General features: G+C 43.1%; 1 protein-coding gene across 19 annotated transcripts in view; it reads right to left on the bottom strand.

Moving 5' to 3' along the window:
* Nucleotides 1–24,710, bottom strand: part of EPB41L3 (erythrocyte membrane protein band 4.1 like 3) — a 213,437-nt gene that overhangs the window by 104,149 nt on the left and 84,578 nt on the right. For all 19 annotated transcript variants that reach the window (XM_066579582.1, XM_066579581.1, XM_066579588.1 and 16 more), the window contains exon 3: nucleotides 9,322–9,519. In XM_066579582.1, coding sequence (XP_066435679.1) covers nucleotides 9,322–9,519 — 198 coding nt within the window. The remainder of the gene's footprint in view (nucleotides 1–9,321; nucleotides 9,520–24,710) is intronic.

Below are 24,710 nucleotides of genomic sequence, written 5' to 3'. Positions count from 1 at the left end.
GAAGTCACCGGAGCGCGGGGATTCAGGTAAGCGCTGTCCGGTGTTCTTTTTTAACCCCTGCATCGGGGTTGTCTCGCGCCGAACGGGGAAGGGGGGGGGTTTGAAAAAAAAAAAAAAAAACCGTTTCGGCGCGGGACAACCCCTTTAACAGCGTTTTTTAAAAAAAACACTGTCCACCATTACAATGGGTGATGAGGTGCATTAAAAAATGCTGAAAACACACTAAAATACAGCAGACGATATTTGTAAATCGTAGCGCTTCTAACGCTCGTCTGAAAAGCCCCATTGGAATCAATGGAGGCGTTTTACAGCATTTAGTGTAAAGTTTGAAACACCACGCTAAAAGCTGTAAAAACCTGCGTGTGAGAGTAGCCATAGGCCAGGCTCACATGAGCGTATGATTACCCTGTATTATGCATGTGTGATATGCTGTAATTCGCAGGCAAATTAAATACATTGCCATACGCAATTGAGTAATATTTTGTGGCTTATTACGAGAGAGAGACCACTGTTCTCTATGGGCTTGTAATAAACGCCGTCCACGGATGCCGTTTCAAAGCTACAGTGCGGGAAATCAATTTTTTTTTTTTAAAAAACACACCACAGGTGGACTGCGCATGACAGCGTGCGGGAGATACCTTATCAGGGGGTTGAGCTCCTTTACACGGGACGACTGTTGGACACTTAAATGCCCGCCAGTCATTATTAGTCCTGTGCTTGCACGGTAAACAGGCAGTCTTTCATAGATGAACAACTGCCTGTTTACAGAGGCCGAACATCATTTGATTTTTATACCTGCATGAATTGACCGCCAAACGATAGACGAACAAATTATTTGTCGTTCACTTGCCATCAATGTTTGCACTGAACAATTATCGATCAGTTTAGCTCAATCCAGCGATAAACTGTGCGATAATCGTTCCGTGTAAAAGGGCCCCAAGATATACAAGACAGCAAGTGAACAGTTCTTGAAGCAGATGTATTGGACGTAAGAAAAATGGGCAAGCCGAAGGACACAAGCGAATCTGACAATGGACAAATGATGGTAGACGACTGGGTCGTAGTATGTCCAAACATCGGGTCTCGCAAGTTGTTGCCAGTATGCAATGATTAGAACCTACCAAAAGTAGTCCAAGAAAGCACAACTGTTCAGCTGGCAACAGGGTCATTGGAGTTCATTGATGTACGTGGTGTGCGGAGGCTAGCCTCGGTGATCCAATCCTACAGAAGAGCTACTAGAACACAAAATTACTGAAAACGTTATTGTAGGTGCCAGAAAAACAGTCCATTGCAGCTTGCTATCTAGTTTTTGGATTTGTTGGGAGTGCCCATGCTAACCCTTGCCCACCAGTGAAAAAGCCAACAATGGAGTACATGAGCAAGAGATTGACCTTATTGTGACAAATCTTTCCCAGGCTCTCCACATAATGTAAAGGAAAACCTGATCATCAGATCACACCATCTTCTTCCATTGCTCCATGGTCCAGAAGACCTTGAGAACTAGAAGACAAGATGGTGGATGCAATGTGATGCTCCCAGCAATGTTCTGCTTGAAACCTTGGGTCCTAACATTCCTGTGTATGCAACTTTAACAAGTGCCACTGATGGTAACCATTCACTAATGGCAGTGACCTTATTCAGCAGGATAACGTACCATGTCACAGCAAAAATTGTTCAGAAATGGTTTGAGGAACATGACAAAGACTTCACCCTGTGGACTTGACCTCCAAATTTCCCAGATCAGTCCAATCAAACATCTGTGTACTGTGCCGGAAAAAAAAAAGTCCGATACATGGAGGCCCCACTGATACTGGTGCATCTTGTCTCGACCAGAGTGATGGCTGGAGACATGGGCTGGGCGGGCGGATCTACAGGGAACGCCCACAGCTCCGGATTGGATAGCGGTTAGACATCTGCACTGAGGTGAGCTGCGGCACCGCTATGATAACCTGCTGCAATGGTGATTCCCGTGCTGCTCCTGGCCCCGGTGGTCTGTCTACTTCGTTTCACAGTGCAGCAACGTGAGCTGGGCCCCCGCTCTGCTAAATTCCTGCAACTGTGATCCTCCTGCTCTTCTGGGACCCACTGAACTCTCTACATTGGCCCAACCACTTTACCCCCACTCTCCGACATCTATGCTCCTCGGTCCCATGCTGCAGTGTTAAATGTCTCCCGAGCACTTAACACCCGCTGATATAGCTGGAGGCCGCCTCCCACTGTGGCAGATTTAGCAGCGTTCCTAGCTGTTCCACCATTCCTAACCCCAAGCGTAAAATAACCTCCCACCCTAATTGACAGCTTTTTCTCCTGCATGCCCAAGCAGGACACTGGTAACTGGTGTTCTGTTGGCATGACAACGCGCAGACACCTAGGTGAAGGTTGTGTAACCGCAAGCCAATCTGGAGCTGTGGGCGTTCCCTGTAGCTGCAGCCGGCCAGCCCATGTCTCCACCCATCACTCAGGTGGAGACAAGATACACCAGTACTGGCCCCACCTTGCAGTTTACAGGGCTTAAAACCTCTGGTACCTGATGGCACACGGCACATTCAGAAGTCTTAAGGAGTCCATGCCTTGACAGGTCCGAGCTGTTCTGATGTCAGGAAAGGACTCTCATAATATTTGGCATGTAGCTTTAATGTTGTGGCCGATTTTACCCTAGTATTGTAATACATCCACTTAAGGCCGCCTGCACATAGGCATATTTGTATTGCGGAATACGAGGTGGGCTTCCACCCCTGAATTCCACAGCAAATACAGTTCATAACATGCTATGGAAAAGTGCTTTTTCCTGCACACAAGTGGAAATAAATTGTGATTTCCTTCTCATGGAGGAAAAAAAATGAATAAATTGCAGCGTGCTCTATTTTTGTGTGGTGTCGACACGGACGGCTTCCATTGAAGTCAATGGAAGCTGTCCGACCTACAGCCCTTCCGCAATTAACATTGCGCAAAGGTCACGGGACCCGCAACGGCGTGGGGAAAATCTGTACTGTGCCTATCTAAATGGCTCACCGGCCGGACCATCCGCAGTACAGAGGAAAGACAGTGACAGGTATGTGAGGTCACTGGCTGGGCACAGGATTAGATTCTGGTTGTGTGCAGGCGGTCTAAGCAGTTGTAAGTATGTATTTTTGACGAGTTAAGACCTCCACATATAGCTGTATAACTCCGTTGTACACAGCCAAAATACAGTACTCACTGAAGGCTATGGCACTACGCTGTATATCAGTAGGCCGCAAACTTCAAGCAGGCACAACAGTTTTTCCTATCAAATTCAGAAGAAAAAGAAAGAAGAGAAACCGTACTAAGATCTATCAGATGCGTATAACAGGACTCTAATCCGTATGGAGCACATGCCTATAGCTATGTGTACAAAGGCCTAGGAACTGCATGTGCTGCTTTACTGTACAGGCTTGTGCACATGGCTCCGTCATATATAGGAGTAGAGCTATCCAGTCATGAAATAGAGGTCACTTTTTAATAGAAATCTTAGTTCTATTTCCGCAAATTTTCTAAAAGCAGATAGGAATGTAAGTAATTGATATTTTCACTCATGGTTATATCCAGACACAGACAGTCTCTCTCTCTCTCTATTATATATAAATTTATAGTGTGAACATAGTCCAATCAGATGTGCTACACTTCTAATGCAGGCCACAATGTGTGTTAGATTTGACACATCTTTGTCTAACTTTATACCAGCTCTTTGTCCTTCTACTAAAAATTTGCCGCACACTACTAATAAGTCTGGTGCATTTTATGGCTTGACAAACCCATCCCCTTTTTCTAGACCCTTTTGAAAGGTGTTGAGCGTGGCGAGAACATCTGTTCTTTTTGGCACAATTCATTGTTAAAATTTGTCTAAACTGATTTTTTTGCCCAAATTAGGTCACAACATACATCACAATTTTGGAATAAAAACAAAAAGTAAATCTACCCCTTTCATTAAAGTTGCATAAATAAGAGGATTTTAGGTGTCATTTGCAGTAGTGAGGAGTAGTGGTGAAGAAAATACAGAAAAACGTGCCGATTTGTGAATTTACTACTATGAAGCTGAAAAATGGTGGATCATACTTCAGCTTCCTGTGTCTTTCTAAGAGAAAACTAGAATACTGAATACTGTAACATAATAGGACAAAAAGGAAAAACCGATGAGGAGCGGCTCAACAAGCTGGAGCAAACTCATGTACACCTTTGGTGAATAGATGTAATTGCCAACACGTCTGGATCTTAGCACCTGAGTCAGACACCAGTTCCACCTCTGGTATGTCACACTCATTTTCATAGCATCTTTATTTAAAAGCAGAGCTTAAAATAAAAGTAATCATTCTCATTCAATCCATTCAGCTGCATTCCCAAAACTTATAATTGAGAATTGAGTCATCTTACGGCGATGAACAGCCCACAGCGCAAAGATGGAACTCTTATTTTGCAATAAAGATACAAGATGTTTAAAGTGATTTTCTGGGAAAAAGCTGAAGTTACTGCCAGGTTCCAGAGCCCATCACCACAAATCAATGAATAGGACTGAACCAGAAGCATGTTCCCTCCAGGCAAAAGTGTCATTTCCAGAGATAGCCCAGTGGGACACTTTAACAAGGGACTCCCATACCCTCAAATATATAAAAAAAACTCCAAACACAGCAGGGTAAGGATTTCTGCCCAACACGTTTTTCTGAGCAGAAAAAGGGCTGCGTAACTAAATCTTTTTGTATGAGGTATTCAATCTATAGAAACGAATATAAAACATAATTTAAAAATTTATTGTACGAGTTTCTACTTAGTCTGCAAAATGTGGCACGCAGAGTTGTTGTTTTAGGTTTCTAGCTTTCCAATGTGAAGAATACAGTTAAAAAGTCTTATTCCGTGACTTCTCCCATTGCTACCTACCAACAGGCTCCTAAAAGGATAGATGAGAAAGGAAGGGAAGGTTGTCGACCCGTGCTTGAACAGCGCATTGATACACATAGGGGCATATTTACTCATCCTGGTGTACCACCAAATGGCGTCTGACATAATCCCCTCTTGGGGAATTCGACACAGTGCCGTCACATTTCCAAGTGTAGATCTTTTGAAGGTAAGGCTATGTTCACACTATTTTTTTTTGTAAAAGTTCAGTCAAAAAACAAAAATCAGTTAAAATGGAAAATAAAGCCAAAAAAACATTGATCCTTCAAAGAAAAAAAAACAAAAAACACAACAACACACTGATAGAAGGCTTTCTGCTCCACATCCATTTTAACTGAAGTCTGTTTTCTTGTGCAGCCTGCTAGACATAAGGAGGTTTTTCTGTGCTAGGTGTTGTTGCGTCAGTGAATGTGGCTCAGTGGTCAGCATTGTTGACTGGCAGCGCTGGTGTCCTAGGTTCAAATCTCACAAGGGACAATATCAGTTTTGGAAAACTTCATACAGATGTCACTTGTGGTCAGATTTGAACCTAGAACTCCAGCACTGCAAGGCAACAGTGCTAAAAACTGAGCCACCATGCTTGGACTTTCTTCTCCAGAGGAGAACAAGAGTAAACACAATTTGGACAAAATATACATAGCGTTTTGTATGTTCTAAGTCAGACGTGAACCTAGAACACCAGCATTATACAGCAACAATGCTAGCCATTGAGCCAACAAGCTTCTTCGAGGAGAGAGGAGGATCGTTCTCATTGTAGAATGATGGACTCCAATTTGTTTGCAAATGGCCTTTATAACCCTTCCTAGATTGATGGGCAGCAACAATTGCTTCTCCAAGATCTTTGCTGATATATTTTCTCCTTCGCCTTGTGTTAACACACATCTAAAGTTTTCCAGACCTGCAAACTGATAAAAAACTTCTGCTTTTATAGAGGTGGTAACAATTAGGCAAAGGTGAAGTCCCCTGGTGCTCACACCAAGTCATGACTGACTCCTAGGGGGACGTCACATTTAACACTCAGCAAGCTGGGTACTCAGTTTACCTTGAGCTGGCTACCAGAACCAAGTGGTGGTTGAATCCACAACCTTCAGGTCGTGAGCGAGAACTTCGGACCGCATTTCTGCTGCCTTAACACTCTGCAAGTACCACGCTTGAATATGACCAAGGGCAACATCTGCATGGATGTTGTAGGTTCGCTTTGCATTTCTTGTTATCCTCCATCTCTTCCAGAGTAGGAAGAACAAGAATGGTGTCGAAAGTTGTTAAAACTGCTGCCTTGCAGGGCTGAAGTTCTGAGTTAAAAACCCCAAACAGATGTTACTGTTGATCAGATTTGATGTCCACTTTGTGTTAATTATTCTTGTTCTTCTTCTCCTCAGTAGAAAGAAGAACAAAGAACAAGTGTGGTAAGCTCAGTTGATAGCACAGTTGCCTAGCAGCGCTGGAGTACTAGGTTGAAAACTGACCAAGGATGCCGTCTGTATGGAGGTTTTATGTTCTCTTTTTGTATTATTTTCTTGTTCTCCTCTGGAGATGAAAGACCAACCACAGTGGTTCAGTCGTTAGCGCTGTTGCCTTGCAGTGCTGAAATTCTAGGGTCAAATTTGACCAAGGGTGACATCTGTATGGAGTTTTTCCAAAGTTAATGTTGTACTTTATGAGATTTGAACCCAAGACCACCACCAAACCATGTGGTGTGTATGCTCAGGAAACAAAACTGGAAATAAAAGAGGGATTGCTTTCCAGTTTCATCCATTTCACATTGACTGTAATGCAATGAAAAACAGATCCATCTATATTCCGCTTTTGTAACTGGAAACAAAACAGCAGCATTCTGCTTTTTTTCCAGTGTAAAAAAAAAAAAAAAAAAAAAAAAAAAGGAATGAAAAAATGGAAAATACAGAGATGGACTGAAAAAGGTATTTCTATGGGCTGGAAAACTGAAAAGTTTTATTTCTGTTTAGCTGTTGCCATGATAAAGCAAAATGGAAAAGAAAATGCTCGTGTGAGAAGCCCCCAAGTTGTACATCTTGCAGGCTACAACTTCTTGATTCTGACTAGAGATGAACGAACGTACTCGTTTAGGGCGATTTCGCGCTCGAGCACCGCTTTTTTCGGGTAGCTGTCTACTCGGGCGAAAAGATTCAGGGGGCACCGTGGGGAACAGGGGGGAGCTCTCTCCCCCCCCCCCCCCCCCCCCCCCCACTCCCCTCTGCAACCCCCCGAATCTTTTCGCCCGAGTAGACAGTTACTCGAAAAAAAAGCAGTGCTCAGGTGCAAAAAAAAAAAAAAAATCGCCCTAACGAGTACGTTCACTCATCTCTAATTCTGACATTTTGCAATTTTGTGGGGTTTTTTTTTTTTTTTTTTTTTTGAACAGCCAGGTTTATTGGAATTTCTGAATTTGTATTCGAGCACCTGAAGAGATGCACCTGAATTATGCCGCAAATTATGCCAAAAAGTGGAGTAGATTGTGTACACGACATGCATCATGCTATATTTGCATGCAGCAGAGGTGTTGCTGGGGTTTTCTTGCGACTGAAAATCAAGTGCATTCATCTAAAATCTGGTAGATTTTAGCCAGCAAATACAGATTTCTGTAAGGCACATTTAAATGAATGGGACCGCTACAGATTTTCTGCAACAAATCTGCAGTGTGTGAACGCACCATCATATACTTTCTATGCCTACTGTAGCAGATTTAAAAACTATTCTGACATGAGGGAATAGCAAGGAGAAATCCTAAAATTCTCAATTTACTATAAAAGTATAAAAATATGCTATATTTTGGTGCATTATATTTGTCTAATGGTATGCATGTCATAAGCTGGTGGATTATGAAAAATTGTCTAACATATTGCCTTTTTCAGTGATTTTAAATTGCTGTTTGTGTTGGGACTCACAAGTGAACGAGGATGCTTGACGCGGGCTTGTGAGCTTGTGTATTTTGGCCAGGGTGTCCGAATCGTTCACCTACGAGGTGCACAGCAGCCCACTGGACTGAAATGTGGTGTTACTAAGAGGTTGTAAGCCTGCATGGTGCACTACACATACTATGTGGCCTGACACCCTTTGTATGCTATATCTGCATGTGTTGTAGTACTAAGCAGCCGGCCCTCTCCCCTTAGTATAGGATGGTGTGCGAGTTGTTGTTCATCAGCACCTTTAACTTGTGCAATATTCCTCTATTTAGCAGATTGGCTGTCTGCATGTTGAGGGATGTAATGCTTTTACCTGCCCTCTTTGTATCAGTACATTGGTAAAAAGATGGTCGCTTTCTGCGATTTTATTGTATATTCCTTTTTAGTGATTTTAAATAGATGTGTCGATTTGACTTTCCTTTCGGCGCTCAATTTACTTTCTTTTACATGGGCCCAGAATCGGCTTGTGTGAATGAATGAGCCTAATTACGATTGTTCTTCACCATGGGCTTGGTGTACATCTTCCTGTTGACACGGGGATATGTACAACTGATAAGTGAACAATCAGCCAACGAACCTTGTTTGTGCGATTGTTGATCCTTTTATATACAGTCCAATTATTGGGTAAATGAACATTGAGAGGAACGCTCAAGCCTGATAATCAGCTTGCGTAGAAGTACCTTAACCCTTTCCAATCCACTGTTTGACGTCTAAAGACATTATGATTTAAGGCTGTACAGCTCCGATGTTGGAAGACATCCGTTGCGGTTCTCTTACTGTATATTGCCAGCCTCTCTGCTGTCGGAGCCTATCCAACGTGTCACCTCATGCAGTACTGGCTTTAGCCAGCATATAGCGCCGTTGTGTAACGGCAGAAAAAGAGCAAGCCCCCCTAGGAAAACCAGGATACAAATTGGATTGGAAAGATTAACGCCCATGCATGCAAGATAAACACTGCATAGATTTGTATAAGCGTGCCACAGAAGTTCATGGATACTTTATTCCATTTTCATAATGCAAATGTGATTACAGGTAAAAACATAAAAACAAAGCCAATCTAATTTTTATCTATTCCTCAGGGTGCATTCACACGAACGTATATCGGCTCGGTTTTCACGCCGAGCCGATATACGTGGTCCTCGTGTGCAGAGGGGGGAGGATGGAAGAGCCAGGGCCAGGAACTGTGCTCCCGCCCCCTCTGCCTCCTCTCCGCCACTCTGCACTATTTGCAATGGGGAGAGGCGGAATGGGGGCGGGGCTAATTCCCGGACCTTAGCCCCGCCCCCGTCCTGCCTTCTCTCATTGCAAATAGTGCAGAGGGGCGGAGAGGCGGCAGAGAGAGGGCGGAAGCACAGTTCCTGGCCCTGGCTCTTCCATCCTCCCCCCTCTGCACACAAGGACAACGTATATCGGCTCGGCGTGAAAACCGAGCCGATATACGTTCGTGTGAATGCACCCTATGATGTATGAACATAAATGAATGTGGTCTTACCTCCACCTCACATGTGTATTCTGAGCCATCAAGAAGTGTGACTTTAGCCTGCATGTTTTTAGGTCTTTTTGCAGATTTCAGAGGAGATTTGGAAAGCTTGCTAGAAACAGATTTCTGGGAGACTTTGTCGTCTTCAAGTTGTTGATACTCCGATTGCTTTGCAGCAGCAGCCTCTCTGTCCCAGTCTTTGTCCGAGTTCTGCAAAAAGAAAATTAGTAGATCAGGTTTCGCTCAGAAGGCGTGAAGGTGTTATTCAGGAACCTGGTGCAGGTGTAAGCGACACCACCCACACTAACATTTTATCTAAAAACCAGTAATTCTCCAGACCTAAAAATGAAAAGCAGCAAAAAGCAAACTGTGTTGGAACGAGGACTTGCAGATATACAAATTAGGAATTTCATAGCATCATTGCATTTAAAGGCAAAATGTATCATTGTATGGTGTTAGGATTTGTTTTTAGCTATTGTGGATTGACATAGTGAGCTTCAAAGGGAGGAAGCTTAAACTTGCAGCAGGTCTTCACTTTGGGGATTTATGTCCACCTTTGGAAAGTGACCAGTTTAGGTAATGTATATGATGGGAGGTTTTTCTCTTTTGTTTTATTACTACACATAAACCAGAATGACAGAGGATGACAGAAGGTAAGCAAAACCGTTGCATAGCTGTAATACTTTAGTTTAAAGGGGTTGTCCCGCGGCAGCAAGTGGGTCTATACACTTCTGTATGGCCATATTAATGCACTTTGTAATGTACATTGTGCATTAATTATGAGCCATACAGAAGTTATCAAAAGTTATTCACTTACCTGTTCCGTTGCTGGCGTCCTCGTCTCCATGGTTGCCGTCTAATTTTCGCCGTCTAATGGCCAAATTAGACGCGCTTGCGCAGTCCGGGTCTTCTTATCTTCTCAATGGGGCTCCGTGTAGCTCCGCCCCGTCACGTGCCGATTCCAGCCAATCAGGAGGCTGGAATCGGCAATGGACCGCACAGAAGCCCTGCGGTCCACGGAGGGAGAAGATGCCGGTGGCCATCTTCACCGGGTAAGTAAGAAGTCACCGGAGCGCGGGGGGATTCAGGTAAGCGCTGTCCGGTGTTCTTTTTTAACCCCTGCATCGGGGTTGTCTCGCGCCGAACGGGGGGGGGGGGGGGGGGGGGGGGGGGTTGAAAGAAAAAAAAAACCCCCGTTTCGGCGCGGGACAACCCCTTTAAGCAGATGTGCTGCAGTTTTGCAGCTAGCACAGGTAAAGGTCATTAAAACTTTGGCGAGTCACAGTAAGGCTGGGATCACACGAGGCGTAATTGCCACAGAATTTCCGGACAGACTTTCTGCATGGGAATTCCGCCTGCGACTTTTTATCCTGGGATTAGCTGGCAGAGCGGACGAGATTTGCAAATCTCATGTCTACACGCTGTGGCTGATCCGTTGCGGTCAAGCAGCGCTAAAATTGACATGCCACGCGGAATTCAAAGATGCGGCATGTTCATTCTTTCCCCGGCGACCTCTCTCCTCTCTATGGAGAGACATTCCACAAGATTTCCAGGGGATTTCAGTCCCGTGTGAACCCAGCCTTTTGAAGCTGCATTTCTCCCACGGAAATGTTGCAGTATTTTCGTGCGGTCTTTCCGCAAGATTTCAGTCCTGTGTCAACTCAGCCTAAAACCGGGTGCATTTTTTGCCGCAAGGCATAGTAGTGCTGCCACATCTGAATATACACTTATATGGAGGGGTAGACATGGGTAGCTGCATAGGTTCTCTGTAAGCAAGGAGTCCACAGCCACCTTTAGGGTAAGATCACACATTGCCGAAATGCTACAGACTTTCCTTGCCCTCCAAAATAGTCCTGTTTTCAATCTGCAAGCAATACGCTAAATAGGACTAAACCATCTGATGGAAGGTTTAGTCTTCAGTACTGTTCCAACTTACTGAACCACTAGCATATGGTGTGTGCAGAGTGAAAAAAAAAGATGATTTGGGTAAAAAACACAAGATATGGATGGGATGCTTTTCATTCTCGCCATTTATGGATAGGATTAATAAATGTGGGGGAAAATGGTCATCCCTTTAATTCTATGGTTATGGCTTACATGATCACAACACTGAGTAATCATAGCCAATAAGAAGTAGCAAAAAAAATAAAAAATCCCTATAAAGTGTTGGCCACTAGGGGTCTCCCTTCCTTCTAATTTGCTGTTCAGTGCCTGTTGTCCTGTGAAGTCCATATCTAAGAACAGAGGTTAGACAGGGAAGATGAAGTGAAGGAGGGAGCCGACTCATGCTGTCTATAGAAGTAGATGGATAAAAAAATTACAGAAGTATTGCTAGAACGAACTAAATATTACAAAAACAGACTGCCAAGGGGAAAAAAAAAAACAACACTAGTGAAAATGCTTCTTATGGTTAGACAATGCTATTCCTCATGTACACATGGCAGGTTCTTCTGAAAAGTCACCAAAAAGTGTGGGTATTCTCTAAGGGTAACAAAGAGGGCATCTGAAGCAAAGTAATAGTAAAAAGAGCTCTGAGCTGAATAAAGATATATGATGAAATAATCAGAACATAATTGTGAACCTATTTAAAAGTAGATAAAAGAAAACAGGTTTCACTAAAAAAAAAAAAAAAAAAATAATGACAATTTGATAAACCAGCTGTTGGGCAGCAAGAGGCCCACATACTTTCTGCACAATGGCTTCTGCCGTCTGTCCGCTCCGGGGTGTTTAGCTACTGTATGGTGGCACCATTTAGCCTATTTAGGTTTATTCTTATTTTTTGTGAGAAAGAAAATAGAAAAAGGAGGACATCTATGTTTTTTCAGAGAATTCCACTAACTGTGATTTGGTCGCATATATAGAATTTTATCCATAAGTCATAGATATAGTGGGAAATGGAAATTGATTTCAATTCCAAAATAAGTAACATGCTTACTCAAAATGTTTTTATTTTTATTAGGAGTTAAGGCCGCCTCCACACGGACGGATTTGCATTGCGGAATCCATAGCAAGTGTCCGCCTCCGGATTTCGCAGCAAATACTGCCTATAAAATGCTATTGAAAAATGCTTTTTCCTCTACACAAGCGGAATTGAATTGCGATTTTCTGCTCGTGGAGGAAAAACTGCAGCATGTTCTATTTGTGCGCAAATTCCACGCCATTGGCCTCCACTGCAGTCAATGGAAGCCGGCCAATCCACGACCCTACTGCAATGCCATTGCGGAAAGGTCACGGATTCCACGGCATCGCCTGGCGATGACGCTGGAAAAGCAGGAGTTCAGAATAAAAAATAAAAAATTCTGTGTACTGGACATGTCCGATGGCGAGCCATGAGGACCATCTACAGTACAGATGAAGTAAAGAGAAAGCAGGTACGCAAGCATGCCACTGCTGCCAGGGCCAGATTCCACATGCGGAATCAGATCAGTCCGTGTGCCGGTGGCCCTATTCAGACTTGTGGCTGCCCCTACTATGCCTATACAATCTTATGGGAGCAATGTGGTCAACATGTATACAGAAAAAGAAAGTTGCAAGAAAGCACACTACTAGGGATCAGGCTCCTCTGTACCACCTGTGGTTCTGTTCGATGCAGTAGTTGAAATTCCAAAAAGGTGAAGTGTGACTGAAGATTGCATGTGCATGCAAAATACAGGATATATGCAGCATTACTTTAATGAAAAGAATGAATCTTTTATTCAATTGCAAGTCCTGCTTCCAGGCGCAGTGGATGACCGGCAGAAGATTGAAAGGAAGCTGCATCCCATTGCTGTATTGTATTCCACAGATATGGTTCTGAGATGCTACAGGAACATTGGGACTTTCAAACATCTGTTTTCCATGTGTGATACAAACAATCACTCAAGGACAATCCAGAAGCAGCCTGTTTCCCAATGCCGTTATTATAAATAACACTTTTATTTCAAAATCTTCACTGACAATGAACACGCTGAAGATGAGCTCGTTGTCGGGCTTCTATGCCTCAAGTCTCCTTTCATTTGACTTGTTCTAGTTTTCCCTCACGGTATCCACATTCAATTCACTAATTCTCTGCCTGTCAAAACTCCTGAAAAGATGGTTTTCTCTGCTGGAGGGACTTGTAAAACATGGGAGACAAGTGTTACATTTTGTTTCAACACCAGACATTTCTCTTTTTTTTCCATCTCAGAAAGGTTTAATTAACCAGAGCAAGAATCATTCATGGACTTGGCTTGGGGTTCTGCTACATTTTTCTCTAGCAGGTGTTACTAATTTCATTTTGTAAGCCATTTAATAGACCTTGAGCAAGTGGAATAAGGGCATCTTTCTCATTACAAGTTGCGTCCTAAAGCAATCACCAGCAATCTTAACAAGATCAGACTGTGGCTCTTCAGTGATAAGATCGGCATTGTTTTATTTCTGCTAATTATGTAGTAAAAATTACTAGATTTTCTCACTTTCTATTCACTAACAACAATTTAATACAATGCCAATGCATGGTAACTGCAGCCAAAACTGAAACTGGACTGCACTCCTTAATGGTGATGCCAAAAACTGAAATAGGACTGTACCCCTTTATTCTGATGCCAGTTTTTGTTCCAGGCTTCTGCTGCCTTCACCTTATGGGAGGCCATGTAAAGGCCTGGCTGCTACCATTTTCAGCCATGTATTAGTTCTCATGGTACCAATTCCTCTTTCATTTGAGAAGTTTGCTGTCCGAAAGGCTTTGTTGCCATTTGTGTTAGGAACCCCTGCAGACAGGGCATTTTTGTACAGTCCGGATGGCTGAACGGAAACTGAACAGGCCCTATTATAGTCAATGGGGTCCATTCGGTACCGTTCACTTCCGTCATAGGACAGATCCATTCAGCCAGGGGATTCCCCCTTCTTGTTCCCACAAAAGGAGCAGGAAAACTGAATCCCCGAACACAGGCATAAACATAGCCTAAGCCTCAGAAGAGATTTTCCCCTTCCAATCCCTTACCTAATGGCCCTTTTACACAGGAGCGATTATTGCCCAGTGAATGCAGGTGGAGCGGGCTGGAGATCAGATCATTATGGCCTGCCGGCCTCCATTTACAGTAGATTTACAGATAGCTTTATATGCACAACAGTCAGCCGACTAATGTGTATGCAGGTTACCCGACACCTGACGGCAGATATGGGATGAAAGAAAAGTCGGGCATGCTGGATTTCAATATGCCCATTGCTTTCTTTCCTCAGGAGGTGAGCCACTGCTAGAGGTAATCTAATACTGGCTCTTTCGTCCCTACCCGATTTGGGGGTGGGGGGAGTGCAAAAACTGCTCATTTTGTATTTGTACACATCTTTTACATCTTTACAGCTAAAAAGTAATGTAATCTTAGCAGAAGCATAGATGCACAAAATCTATTAAGCACTAATTTATATTCATTTTTATATAAAAACATTAATGCAAAATTGCATGACGGTGCCCAAAGTTGCATTCCAAAAGATAGATAACATAAGATGAGCCACAATTAAAAAATGGTTTCAAATGAATGGAACCATTTTCACCATCTGCAGAGATTACTTAGTTTCTGTGTTGTATATTAAAAACAGCACTGGCAGCCTTGATCCTGCATTTAAAGAGAGCCTCCGGATGTTTAAGAATACATTTTAATTGTGAATAATGGTAGTTGTAACAGGTGGTAAATAGGGTTTTCGGGTTGAGTTCCCCGGTATCCATATATCTCTGCAGGCATGCTTTTTGGCCCCATTTTAAAACTCGTGTAGGAAGACTGAATCAGTCCTTCTAGATAGACCCCTTTTAAAGTGTTGTTTCAAAATATCAGATTGTTTGCTAAAAAACCTCATCAGAGGTGCAATACTTCCCGATTCTCTAAAACTGTCCTATGGGATGTTCAATTTCCATTTTTTGTCATGACAGCTGGAGAAGTCAAGATACCAGTTAGAGTAAACAGGCTTAAAGTGTGTTTTTGTATGGTTGGAACTGTCCACGATATAAAGTTCCAAATCTAAAAAAAAAAATTTAATATCTGTCAAACGTGTCCGAAAATTCCAAGGATGACAAGTGTTTTAAAGTCTGCTATAGTGCCATCCCAGAAGATTGAAATATCAATAAACCTTCTGTAAAAAAATAATGTCCCCAATTCTCTTCTCGAATGCTCCCATATGCATATTTGCGTAACTTGGGGGCAAACGCCGTTCCCAGGGTGGTGCCTTTTACCTGTAAGTAAAACTAGTTAAAAAACAAAATTATTCTGTAAGATAAAAATCAAGGGCTTCTAAAAAAAACAATTCTATGATTATATTATGAGTGGGGTCCTCGTATTTAAAAAAAAAAAAAAAAGTTTCATCGTTGCGATACCCATGAAGTGAGGGATATTTAACCCCTTAGTGACAGTCCCATAGTGTTTCTACGTCCTCACTAAGTGGGCTTTAACCCTTTCCAATCCAATTTGTATCCTGGTTTTCCTAGGGGGCTTACTCTTTTTCGGCTGTTATAAAACAGCGCTATATGCAGGCTAAAGCCAGTACTGCATGAGGTGACACATTGGATAGGTTGCAACAGCAGAGAGGCTGGCAATATACAGTAAGAGAACCCCGATGGATGTCTTCCAACTTCGGTGCTGTACAGCCTTAAATCATAATGTCTTTAGACGTCAGACAGTGGATTGGAAAGGGTTAATCCTAGAGGACGTAGAAACATGCATCCTCTTAGGATTAATGCCCACTTGGCTGAGGACGTGACAGCTCCATGCTGTCGGTGCCCGCAGGTAGCCAACAGCATGGAGCTGTCATCCTGGGCAGCGGGCAGTCCCCCCCAGGCATTGCGATCGGCGCTATCTAATGGATAGCGCCGATCGCAATAAAGTAAATATATAAGTGAAAAAAGTTAGATATTCAGCTGCCCTGATGGACCAGATCCTCACTGCACCGTGGAGGGCCCTGCTTACCTGTCCGGCGTCTTCCGCATTCTGCCTTCTACCTCCCGGCTCGGCGATCATGTGACCGCTGGGGTCAGGTGGCACCCAGCGGTCACATGATCGTCGGGCCAGGAGGCAGAAGGGAGAATGCGGAAGACGCTGGACAGGTAAGCAGGTCCCCCCCATGGTGCAGGCTCCAGGTTCGGCGTTCATGTGACCGCTGGGGGTCAGGTAACACCGGCGGTCACATGATCGCCGGGCGGAATCTCCTGCATTACATAGCGCTAATTGAACGCTATGTAATGTGTAAAGGAGAAGGCAGGAAGGGTTAAAAACCCTTTCTGCCTTCTCCTCGGTGGTGCTTGATGAGGATCAGTGCAGGAGTGCATCTGCACCCAATGTGTCTGACGATCGGGTGCAGATGCACTCCTGCACTGCAGTGTTGGGCCTGCCCCGACATCGGAGCTATGGAGGGAAATGATGTCGGGGGCAGGCCCGACATTTGATTGGAAAGGGTTAAGGGGTGTAGTTTTTAAAATGGGGTTATTTGGGGGGGGGGGGGCATCTATCATTCTGACACCTATGAGCTTTTGCAAACTTGGCTTGCTGTAAGAAAACAAAGTGTTCCTCAAATTGCTGAAAAGTAATGTTAAATTGGTACGTCATCTAAATGGTTTAAAAAAAAAAAGTTTTCAAATGTGCACCAGAATAAAGTAAACAGGTGGTAATATATATTCTATCAAAAATTTTTACAGTATGTTTGGACATTTGGGATTTTACAGTTGAAAATGTGAAAAAAAAAAAAGAATTTTTTCAAAATTTTCCAATATTGGTACTTTGATATAATTTGTGTATATTTATTAAGTCTATTTTTACAACCTAAATGAAGTACAACATGTGGCGAAAAAACAATGTCAGAATCACTTGGATATGCAAAACCTTTACGGAGTTATGCTATGTTGAACGACATGTCAGATTTGCAAAATTTGGCTGAAACAGGCTTCGTCACTAAGGGGTTAAGAGGAGGAAATGGAAGAACGTGTATTATGTTTGGTGATAGAAATAGTGGAAGGTTTATAGGAAGTACCATTAAAGGCTTTGCTTTTTCCAAACCATGTACTTAAAAAAACTGTTTGGGGGAGTCAATTGGTGACTGGGGTTAGGGAATGTGGGGTGGCCTTTTCTCTAATAATCACAGAAAAATAGCTCTTCCTTTCAGAAATCCTCAAGATCTCATTTGAATTTCTTGATTTACCAAGAGATGATCTTTAGTTCTACATGATTGGTAAAATAAACTCTATATTACCCCCCTCACCCTGTTTAACAAGGTGGGAAAAGTTATTCAAAAAAGTTTTGCCTTTCTCAATTAATTTCTCTAACATTAGATTAGAAAATGTATTCCTTATTGGGATCCATTCCCCAGAGAAAACAAGATCAGTTGGAAATGCAGATGTGATGGGGTTCCTAAAGCACCTAGGGGCCAAGCGGTTACCCTTATAAAACGCATATTTAGGTCTCATGAAGATGCGTATATATGTACATTTAGACATCGGAGTAAGTGGTATGTAGAAGCTGCACATCTTATGCATAGTGGTTATATTTTTAATAGGTTTTGTGCATCTAAGGATCTGCTTAGCTTAGACTTTTAGCTTTAGACATTAATTTATATTCATTTTTTATATAAAAAGCTACTGAAAAATTGCATGAAGGCACCCAAAGATGTAGTAATGCATTGCCGAGTGACATTTTCATAATGTGTTCATTCCTTTCAGAATACATATAGGCATGGGGGAATATGGGATGTTCATGTGTAGCAAAATTGCTCTGGAAAATTCACCAGCAGTTCTGCAAGAATCCAGCAGAAATTCCACATAAAATCATTGGGGTCTGTTGCAGATTTGCTTGCAAGTTTTAAATCGGTAGGAAGAAGCCAAGACTTATTGACTGCTGTGGTCATATGTGACAAGAAGTAATTGTAGGCGGCTGAGTGGGGGACCAGGAAATAAAAAACTTTTTTTTTTCTTGAAGTAGCAATAAGTCCAAGGAGGAGGAGGTTGAAGGTACTATAGCTTCTTCTGCTTTCCTGACTGGCCATTGAAGAAGCTGTTTTAGTAAATTTCCTAATCTAAGCTGGCAGTTTTATCCAGCATTCCACGCATTTTCTGAGTTTTGTTCAGGGGGGGGGGGGGGGGGGATGTCTTTTATTCCCCTGACAAATAAAGCATTTTTGCGGGTAAATATGCAATTTTTCCATACACAATACACTGGATATTTGCATTGTATTTTTTGCCGCACTGGCTACTTACGGCCGCTGAGGCTGACGTTTCAGCTGTCTCTGGGGCTGGAGCACTCATTACTATACTGGTGCTGCAGATACCCTGCGACCTGTAGTGCTGGTTTGTTCTGGCTTCTCTCAGGTTCCTATTTTTTTTTTACATTTTCGTGCTCCTGCGCTAAGCCCCGCCCCCTCCGCTCCTGATGCAGACGCGATGACGTCAGGGAGAACGAGGGGGACTGAGGTTCCCGCTTTGTACCCCCCATGGGCCGCCGCGGGAGGAACCTGGCCCGGGGGTTACCACCCAATGTGGCGTCCCGGGAGTCGTCTGGCTTGGAAGGGAGGACAGGCTGACCCACTGCCCTCCGATCCGCCTGTAAGTAATCCTGGCTGGCTTCTCCACCAGCTCCTCTCAGAGATCAGGAAGACACTGAGGAAAGTGGGGGAGCTTTTAACCTCTCAGTGTGTTCCTGTCCTATCAGGAGGAGGCAATCTCAATTGGTGCTGTCGTGGAGACGACTGGGGAAATATATGTATTTAGTGTGATTTTCTCTTCTATAAGAATATAGCATGGCCTTCTTAAAAACAGAAGGGATTGACATCCTTTTAGCACATCTCCACGGAAGGAGGAAACGAGTCGTCATTCTTGGATAGTTGTGGAGTCATGCAATTGTTTTGAGCGCTCTTTCACACCTGCCGTCCTGGCGCAGTTTGTGGGGTTTTGAAGCCCATGTGAGGACTGCATCATAAAGTGATGGAAGTTGTGTATTCTATTTTATGTATTCTTGTTCCTAGATTTGCCTTCAAAAACTGAATCAAAAGACTGCATCAAATTGGTATGCATTAAGGCACCTTTAATGTCCTTGATGGCAAACTAAGCATCCAGAACAACTGGTGCATAGCAAACTGCCAAATAAGTACAGGGTCATTTATTTCAACTTGTATATAGTTGTTTCAAGCTTATTAGCCTTCATTAGTGCAAAATATGAAAACTATTATGTAGGTAAGCTGTAGATATCTGAAGGATTAAGTATGCATATACCTTCTGTTTTAATGAGCCACTGGCCAATACCACATTGCATGAGTTAGGCTGCTACTACATGGAAAATGTAATGCAAGTGTATAGGGCTCACGCTGCGTATGAACGTAGCGAAACAGAGCAGGCTGCGATTTATTTCTCTTGCATAATGATACGCAGCACCCACACGTCAATGTGCATGGATCAACGAAAGTTCATTGACTTTCATCGACTCCATTCACCACGTAGCAAGTCCTTACGGCTTATTTACATGAATGCATTTGTGCAGCATATTATCCACACAATACACAATGAATAGAACCCATTGATTTCATTTGGTTCGTTCACATGACCGTATTGGGAGTACGCAACAGTATAACACAGGCGCATGCAAAAATACAGCATAAATGCTGCTTACGTCCGTGTGAATCCAACCTTAAGATGGCTTTACAAGCAGCGTTTTTTTTTTTTAAAAAACCCTTGCAAATTTTGATGCAGTTTTTTTCAGCCAAACCCAGAAGTGGATCTGGCAGGAAGTCGTATAAATCCTTCCTTTATAGGTCTCATCGTTTTTTAAAAATCATTTCTGGCTTTGGCTCAAAAAACTGCATCAAAAACTGCAAGTGCATTTTCCAAAAATGTGTGTGAAGCCACCTTTAGAAGGATTTTTGGTTCCTTTTATCCTAGCTCACACTTAGGCCTAATACTGCAGCGGAGTCCGTCACGCCCCCCCCCCCCCCCAAAGACCCCATACTCCCCTCCAGATCCACTGCGTAGCTCCTGCATGACACTGCCGACGCACATGGGCAGTACGTCACATGACACGGCCGGCGGGGCGCGTATTCGCGCTATACTTCCGCAGTGCTACAGCGGAAGTATAGCGTGACGGGAGGCTTACATTGACTACAATGGAAGCCATCCGCGCGTATTCCCGCGAATAGGACATGCCACGGGTAATTTCATGCTGCGGAATTCTGCAGCATGTACATTGAGCTATTAGGTTCAATAGAACCTAATAGCTGCAGTGAAACGCCGCGGATTTGCATCGTATTTTACGTGGCGGAAATTCGGCCGTTGGCATTAGCCCTAAATGGCGTATGGTCCTTTAAAGTTTAGTTTTTGAACAGATGCACTATTGTGTTGTGTGTTCAGATCTCCCAATATGCACTTGGACGCCTCACAATAACTTAAAACCCATAGAAAGTTGGTGCTCATGTTGAAGACTACACACTAGAAGTGTATCAGTATCATCAGTACTATAGCATTCTGAAACTATGCGTTACAAGCCCCTGTGAACTCTAGCTTCATCGCCTATTCCCTGCACTGATCTACTGCTTACATTCAGTACAGAAGAAAAAAAAAAAAATCTCAGCATGCCCCATCATTCTGCATTTTTTCTTTTCCATATGGAGCCTCCTTTTTGCAATGAACGTCCGATTTTCGTGCGATGTGATTTGAACGTTAGAAACGCATACTGACTTGTGTGATAAAACTGCATGCGGCAGCAATGTGATGCACGATTTTTCACCAGAACACAATTGCGATTTTGCCGTGACGAGATCGCAATCGTCAGTGAGAAGGAGCCCTAAGGGACAGATTCCTTTCAAGCAGGTCCTGGGATTTTCTACACTGAACAGCAATGCTTTTTTAATCAAAAAAAGAAAGAAAATGAATGCAGTTCAGTGCAGGTGCCCGACAACCCACATATAATTGGTTTCTTGGGACATGGAAGAAGTGAGCTTCACTCATATCCAAAAACAAGGAGGAGAGGACAATGTGAAATACAGTAGAAAATTAACAAGACATTTCTAATTAAAGTTAATTGTACTTCTGCTCAACTTGACATTCTACGGAAAGTGGCTTTTTTGTATCTAAAAACGGGGACATAAAGAAAAAATAATAGTATTCACAGTCGGACATTCACAAAGATAAATGGGTTTAAATTCTATGTATGCTTGATAAAGGTCAGGTTGGTCAAAACATTGCATAAATAAAATTAATGAACAGAAAATGACACCTAACAGACCCCAATGACTTATAACGGGGCTCGTCGGGTTCCACCATGGTACTTTTTGATGTAAAGAGTAGCACTGCATGATGGAATCTCCTGAAAGAAGTATGAACAGGTCTGCGAGAGACCGGGTTCAGTTTGAGATACAGCATATGAAGTGCCCTACACAGACAGAGAGAACTGATAAAATGTAACTACTTGGAGAGACTAGGATATGGATTTATACACTAAATTTAAAGGGGTCTTTAAAAATGTAAAGCCTATCCTCAGGAGAAGTCATCAATATCTAATGGGTGGGGAAGGTCCACAGCTTGGGACCCCCAACAAACCAGTTGATTGACGGGGGTCGCAGCGTTTGTGCAAACATCTGAGCATGATCCTGTTTGTACTCAGAATACCATACCTTTTTATAGCAGTCGTTCTGAGTACCACTGTTTCAATGGGACAAGACCGTAGTACTCAGAGTGGCCACTCAAAAAAAAAAAAACAAAAAAACAACCTGTGTTGGGAGTACAAACAGGATTTTGCGCAGATGCAAACATTCAAGTGTCAGCTGCTTGACAGGACTCTGGAGCGGCGGACCCCACTGATCATATATCAATGGCCTATCCTCAGTAAAGGCCAACAATTCCTAAAGGCTAGATGTTCTCCACGTGTTTGCATCTAACTGCAACAGACGCTTCCAATAGAAGCAATTCGATGGAACTTTTCCTTTGGGAGCATGGATTTGCTAAAGAGGAGTTTGAAATGTATTTAAAAAAAAAATAAAAGCATTTTCTTTAAACAGCCGTTCTGTAATGCAATTTGTAACAGAATATAGGAGTTTGTGGAATATTACAAAAGTAATGCAAGTTTAAAGACTACAAGGTACATTGCATACAATTTCTTATCAAGCCAAGTGCACATCGATTCCTTAAAATACTTTTCAAGCCACATCACACTTAGATGGTTTCAGCATCGCACCCAGGATTACGCGTTTGTATTCCAAAATAACTGGAGTGTAATTCTGCCCTCCCTGAAGGCTGTGAAGCGTATACATTTGCAAGCTGGTCCAGAAATGCGATCAGATTACATTGCACGTTAAATAGCCCACAAAGACTTTATGTCATTGCTAGAAAAGCAAAACTGCCTATTTCTAGTACAAGATGGGCTGTCAGGATCTGGGGATGATCAGCAGAGGCTTCCCTAAACAAACCAGGATTCCAATTACAGCTAGGAACCGGTACACTTACAAAATTCAATGGGTAGAAGGGAATAGGTTTTTCCATTTCCAAGCACATACCCTTTATTTACTTTTTGGGAAGATTGATATTTTTTAATTTATAGAAAAACATTTAGTAGCTGTTTTGGGTCAGAGATTTGACTTTTAAATTAAAAAAAGTGCTAGAAAAAAAAGTTTAAAGGGGTTTTCCAGGGAAATACCCATTATAGTCTATCCTCAGGATTGGTCATCAGCAGAAATCTGCAGATTGGGCATTTGCCGTCAGTGCCACAATACACAAGGTTGGACTGTAAGCTGCTGCTCCAATTGCAATGCAGTGGTCGGAACTTGTGACTGCACCGCGATTGGAGCAGGGTTGGATTCAAGTTGAATGAAGTCCTGATGAACAGTACACTGTAGACTTGGGCAATCAGCATTATGCTGTGGATGTTGGACAGTACTGCTAATACTACTATGGAGAAGGCTTCAGAGCACAGTACTACTACCATAAGGGGCTGTGTATGACAATACTACTACTAAGAGAAGGCTTCAGTGCACACTACTACTACCATAAGGGGCTGTGCAGGACGATACTACTACTATGGGGGACCTGGAGAGAACTCTGTGGGTAGGGGGAGGGGGGTGAGGAATCCGTGGAGATTATATGAGGAGAAAGCTATGGGCAGGCTGCAAAGGAGACCCTACAACCTACTGGGGAAGAGGAGACGGCTGTGATGACTGGGGGATGTTGCTAGCACATGGACTGCTTTAATTACTGAAGAGGTAGAACCCTACAAGCATACAGTGCCATGGCTGCACAGTTGGGGAGTGTTCACGTAGCATTTTTCACTATGCTGTGGGATTCCATCTGGGGGTTAAATCACAAGTGCTAAAAATGGCATTGCGAGGAAACCCTGAATGGAAACTTAGGGAACCCATCACTGCCACTAGTGAAACAGACACCACATTGGTGTCCATTGTTCTGTTTATCTCCATTGCATTTGGAGCCAACACACCTGTCCTTTCTGCTCAAAGCAGAAAGACAACATTTCAGTGATTTTTGTTTTAAAAAAAAAAAAAAAAAAAAAATCAGGATGATCAAATTTAGCAAAACATCAGTCCGATTTTATGGCCCAGCCGATCAAAATAAAAAAAAGACTGCAGATTGGACAGTTAGTTTTAGCTCAATACAGTCACCTTAAAGGGGTTGTCCCGTGCCGAAACAGGGTTTTTTTTTTCAATAGGCCCCCCCGTTCGGCGCGAGACAAACCCAATGCATGTGTTAAAAAAAAAAACCATTTAGTACTTACCCGAATCCCCGAGCTGCAGCGACTTCTTCCTTACCTTAGTAAGATGGCCGCCGGGATCTTCACCCACGATGCACCGCGGGTCTTCTCCCATGGTGCACCGTGGGCTCTGTGCGGTCCATTGCCGATTCCAGCCTCCTGATTGGCTGGAATCGGCACACGTGACGGGGCGGAGCTACGAGGACCAGCTCTCCGGCACGAGCGGCCCCATTCACCAGGGAGAAGACTGGACTGCGCAAGCGCGTCTAATCGGGCGATTAGACGCTAAAATTAGACGGGTCCATGGCGACGGGGACGCTAGCAACGGAACAGGTAAGTGAATAACTTCTGTATGGCTCATAATTAATGCACGATGTATATTACAAAGTGCATTAATATGGCCATACAGAAGTGTATACCCCCACTTGCTTTCGCGGGACAACGCCTTTAATGTAGGGGTTTCCCAAGATTCATCTGTTCTCCAACGTGTTCAGCATTGTCTCTACTCAATGTCTTTCTCATCTATTTTACCACTATATCTTTTAGTTTTTTCTTTTGTTTTAAAGAATGAAAAAGGTTTTTCCCAGATAGTATCCAAGGGACAAATAACTGTAGAAACAACGAGTACTTACCTTTCAGAAGTCCCACAGCTCTACAGCATTGCTCCATTCATAAAAACTTCTGCAGTGATCATGTGCCATTCCTTCCTGATGCCTTCAATTGGCT

The sequence above is a fragment of the Eleutherodactylus coqui genome, chromosome 9 (genome assembly GCF_035609145.1).
Source record: "Eleutherodactylus coqui strain aEleCoq1 chromosome 9, aEleCoq1.hap1, whole genome shotgun sequence".
NCBI lineage: Eukaryota > Metazoa > Chordata > Amphibia > Anura > Eleutherodactylidae > Eleutherodactylus > Eleutherodactylus coqui.
This window is presented reverse-complemented; position numbering and strand designations above follow the sequence as displayed.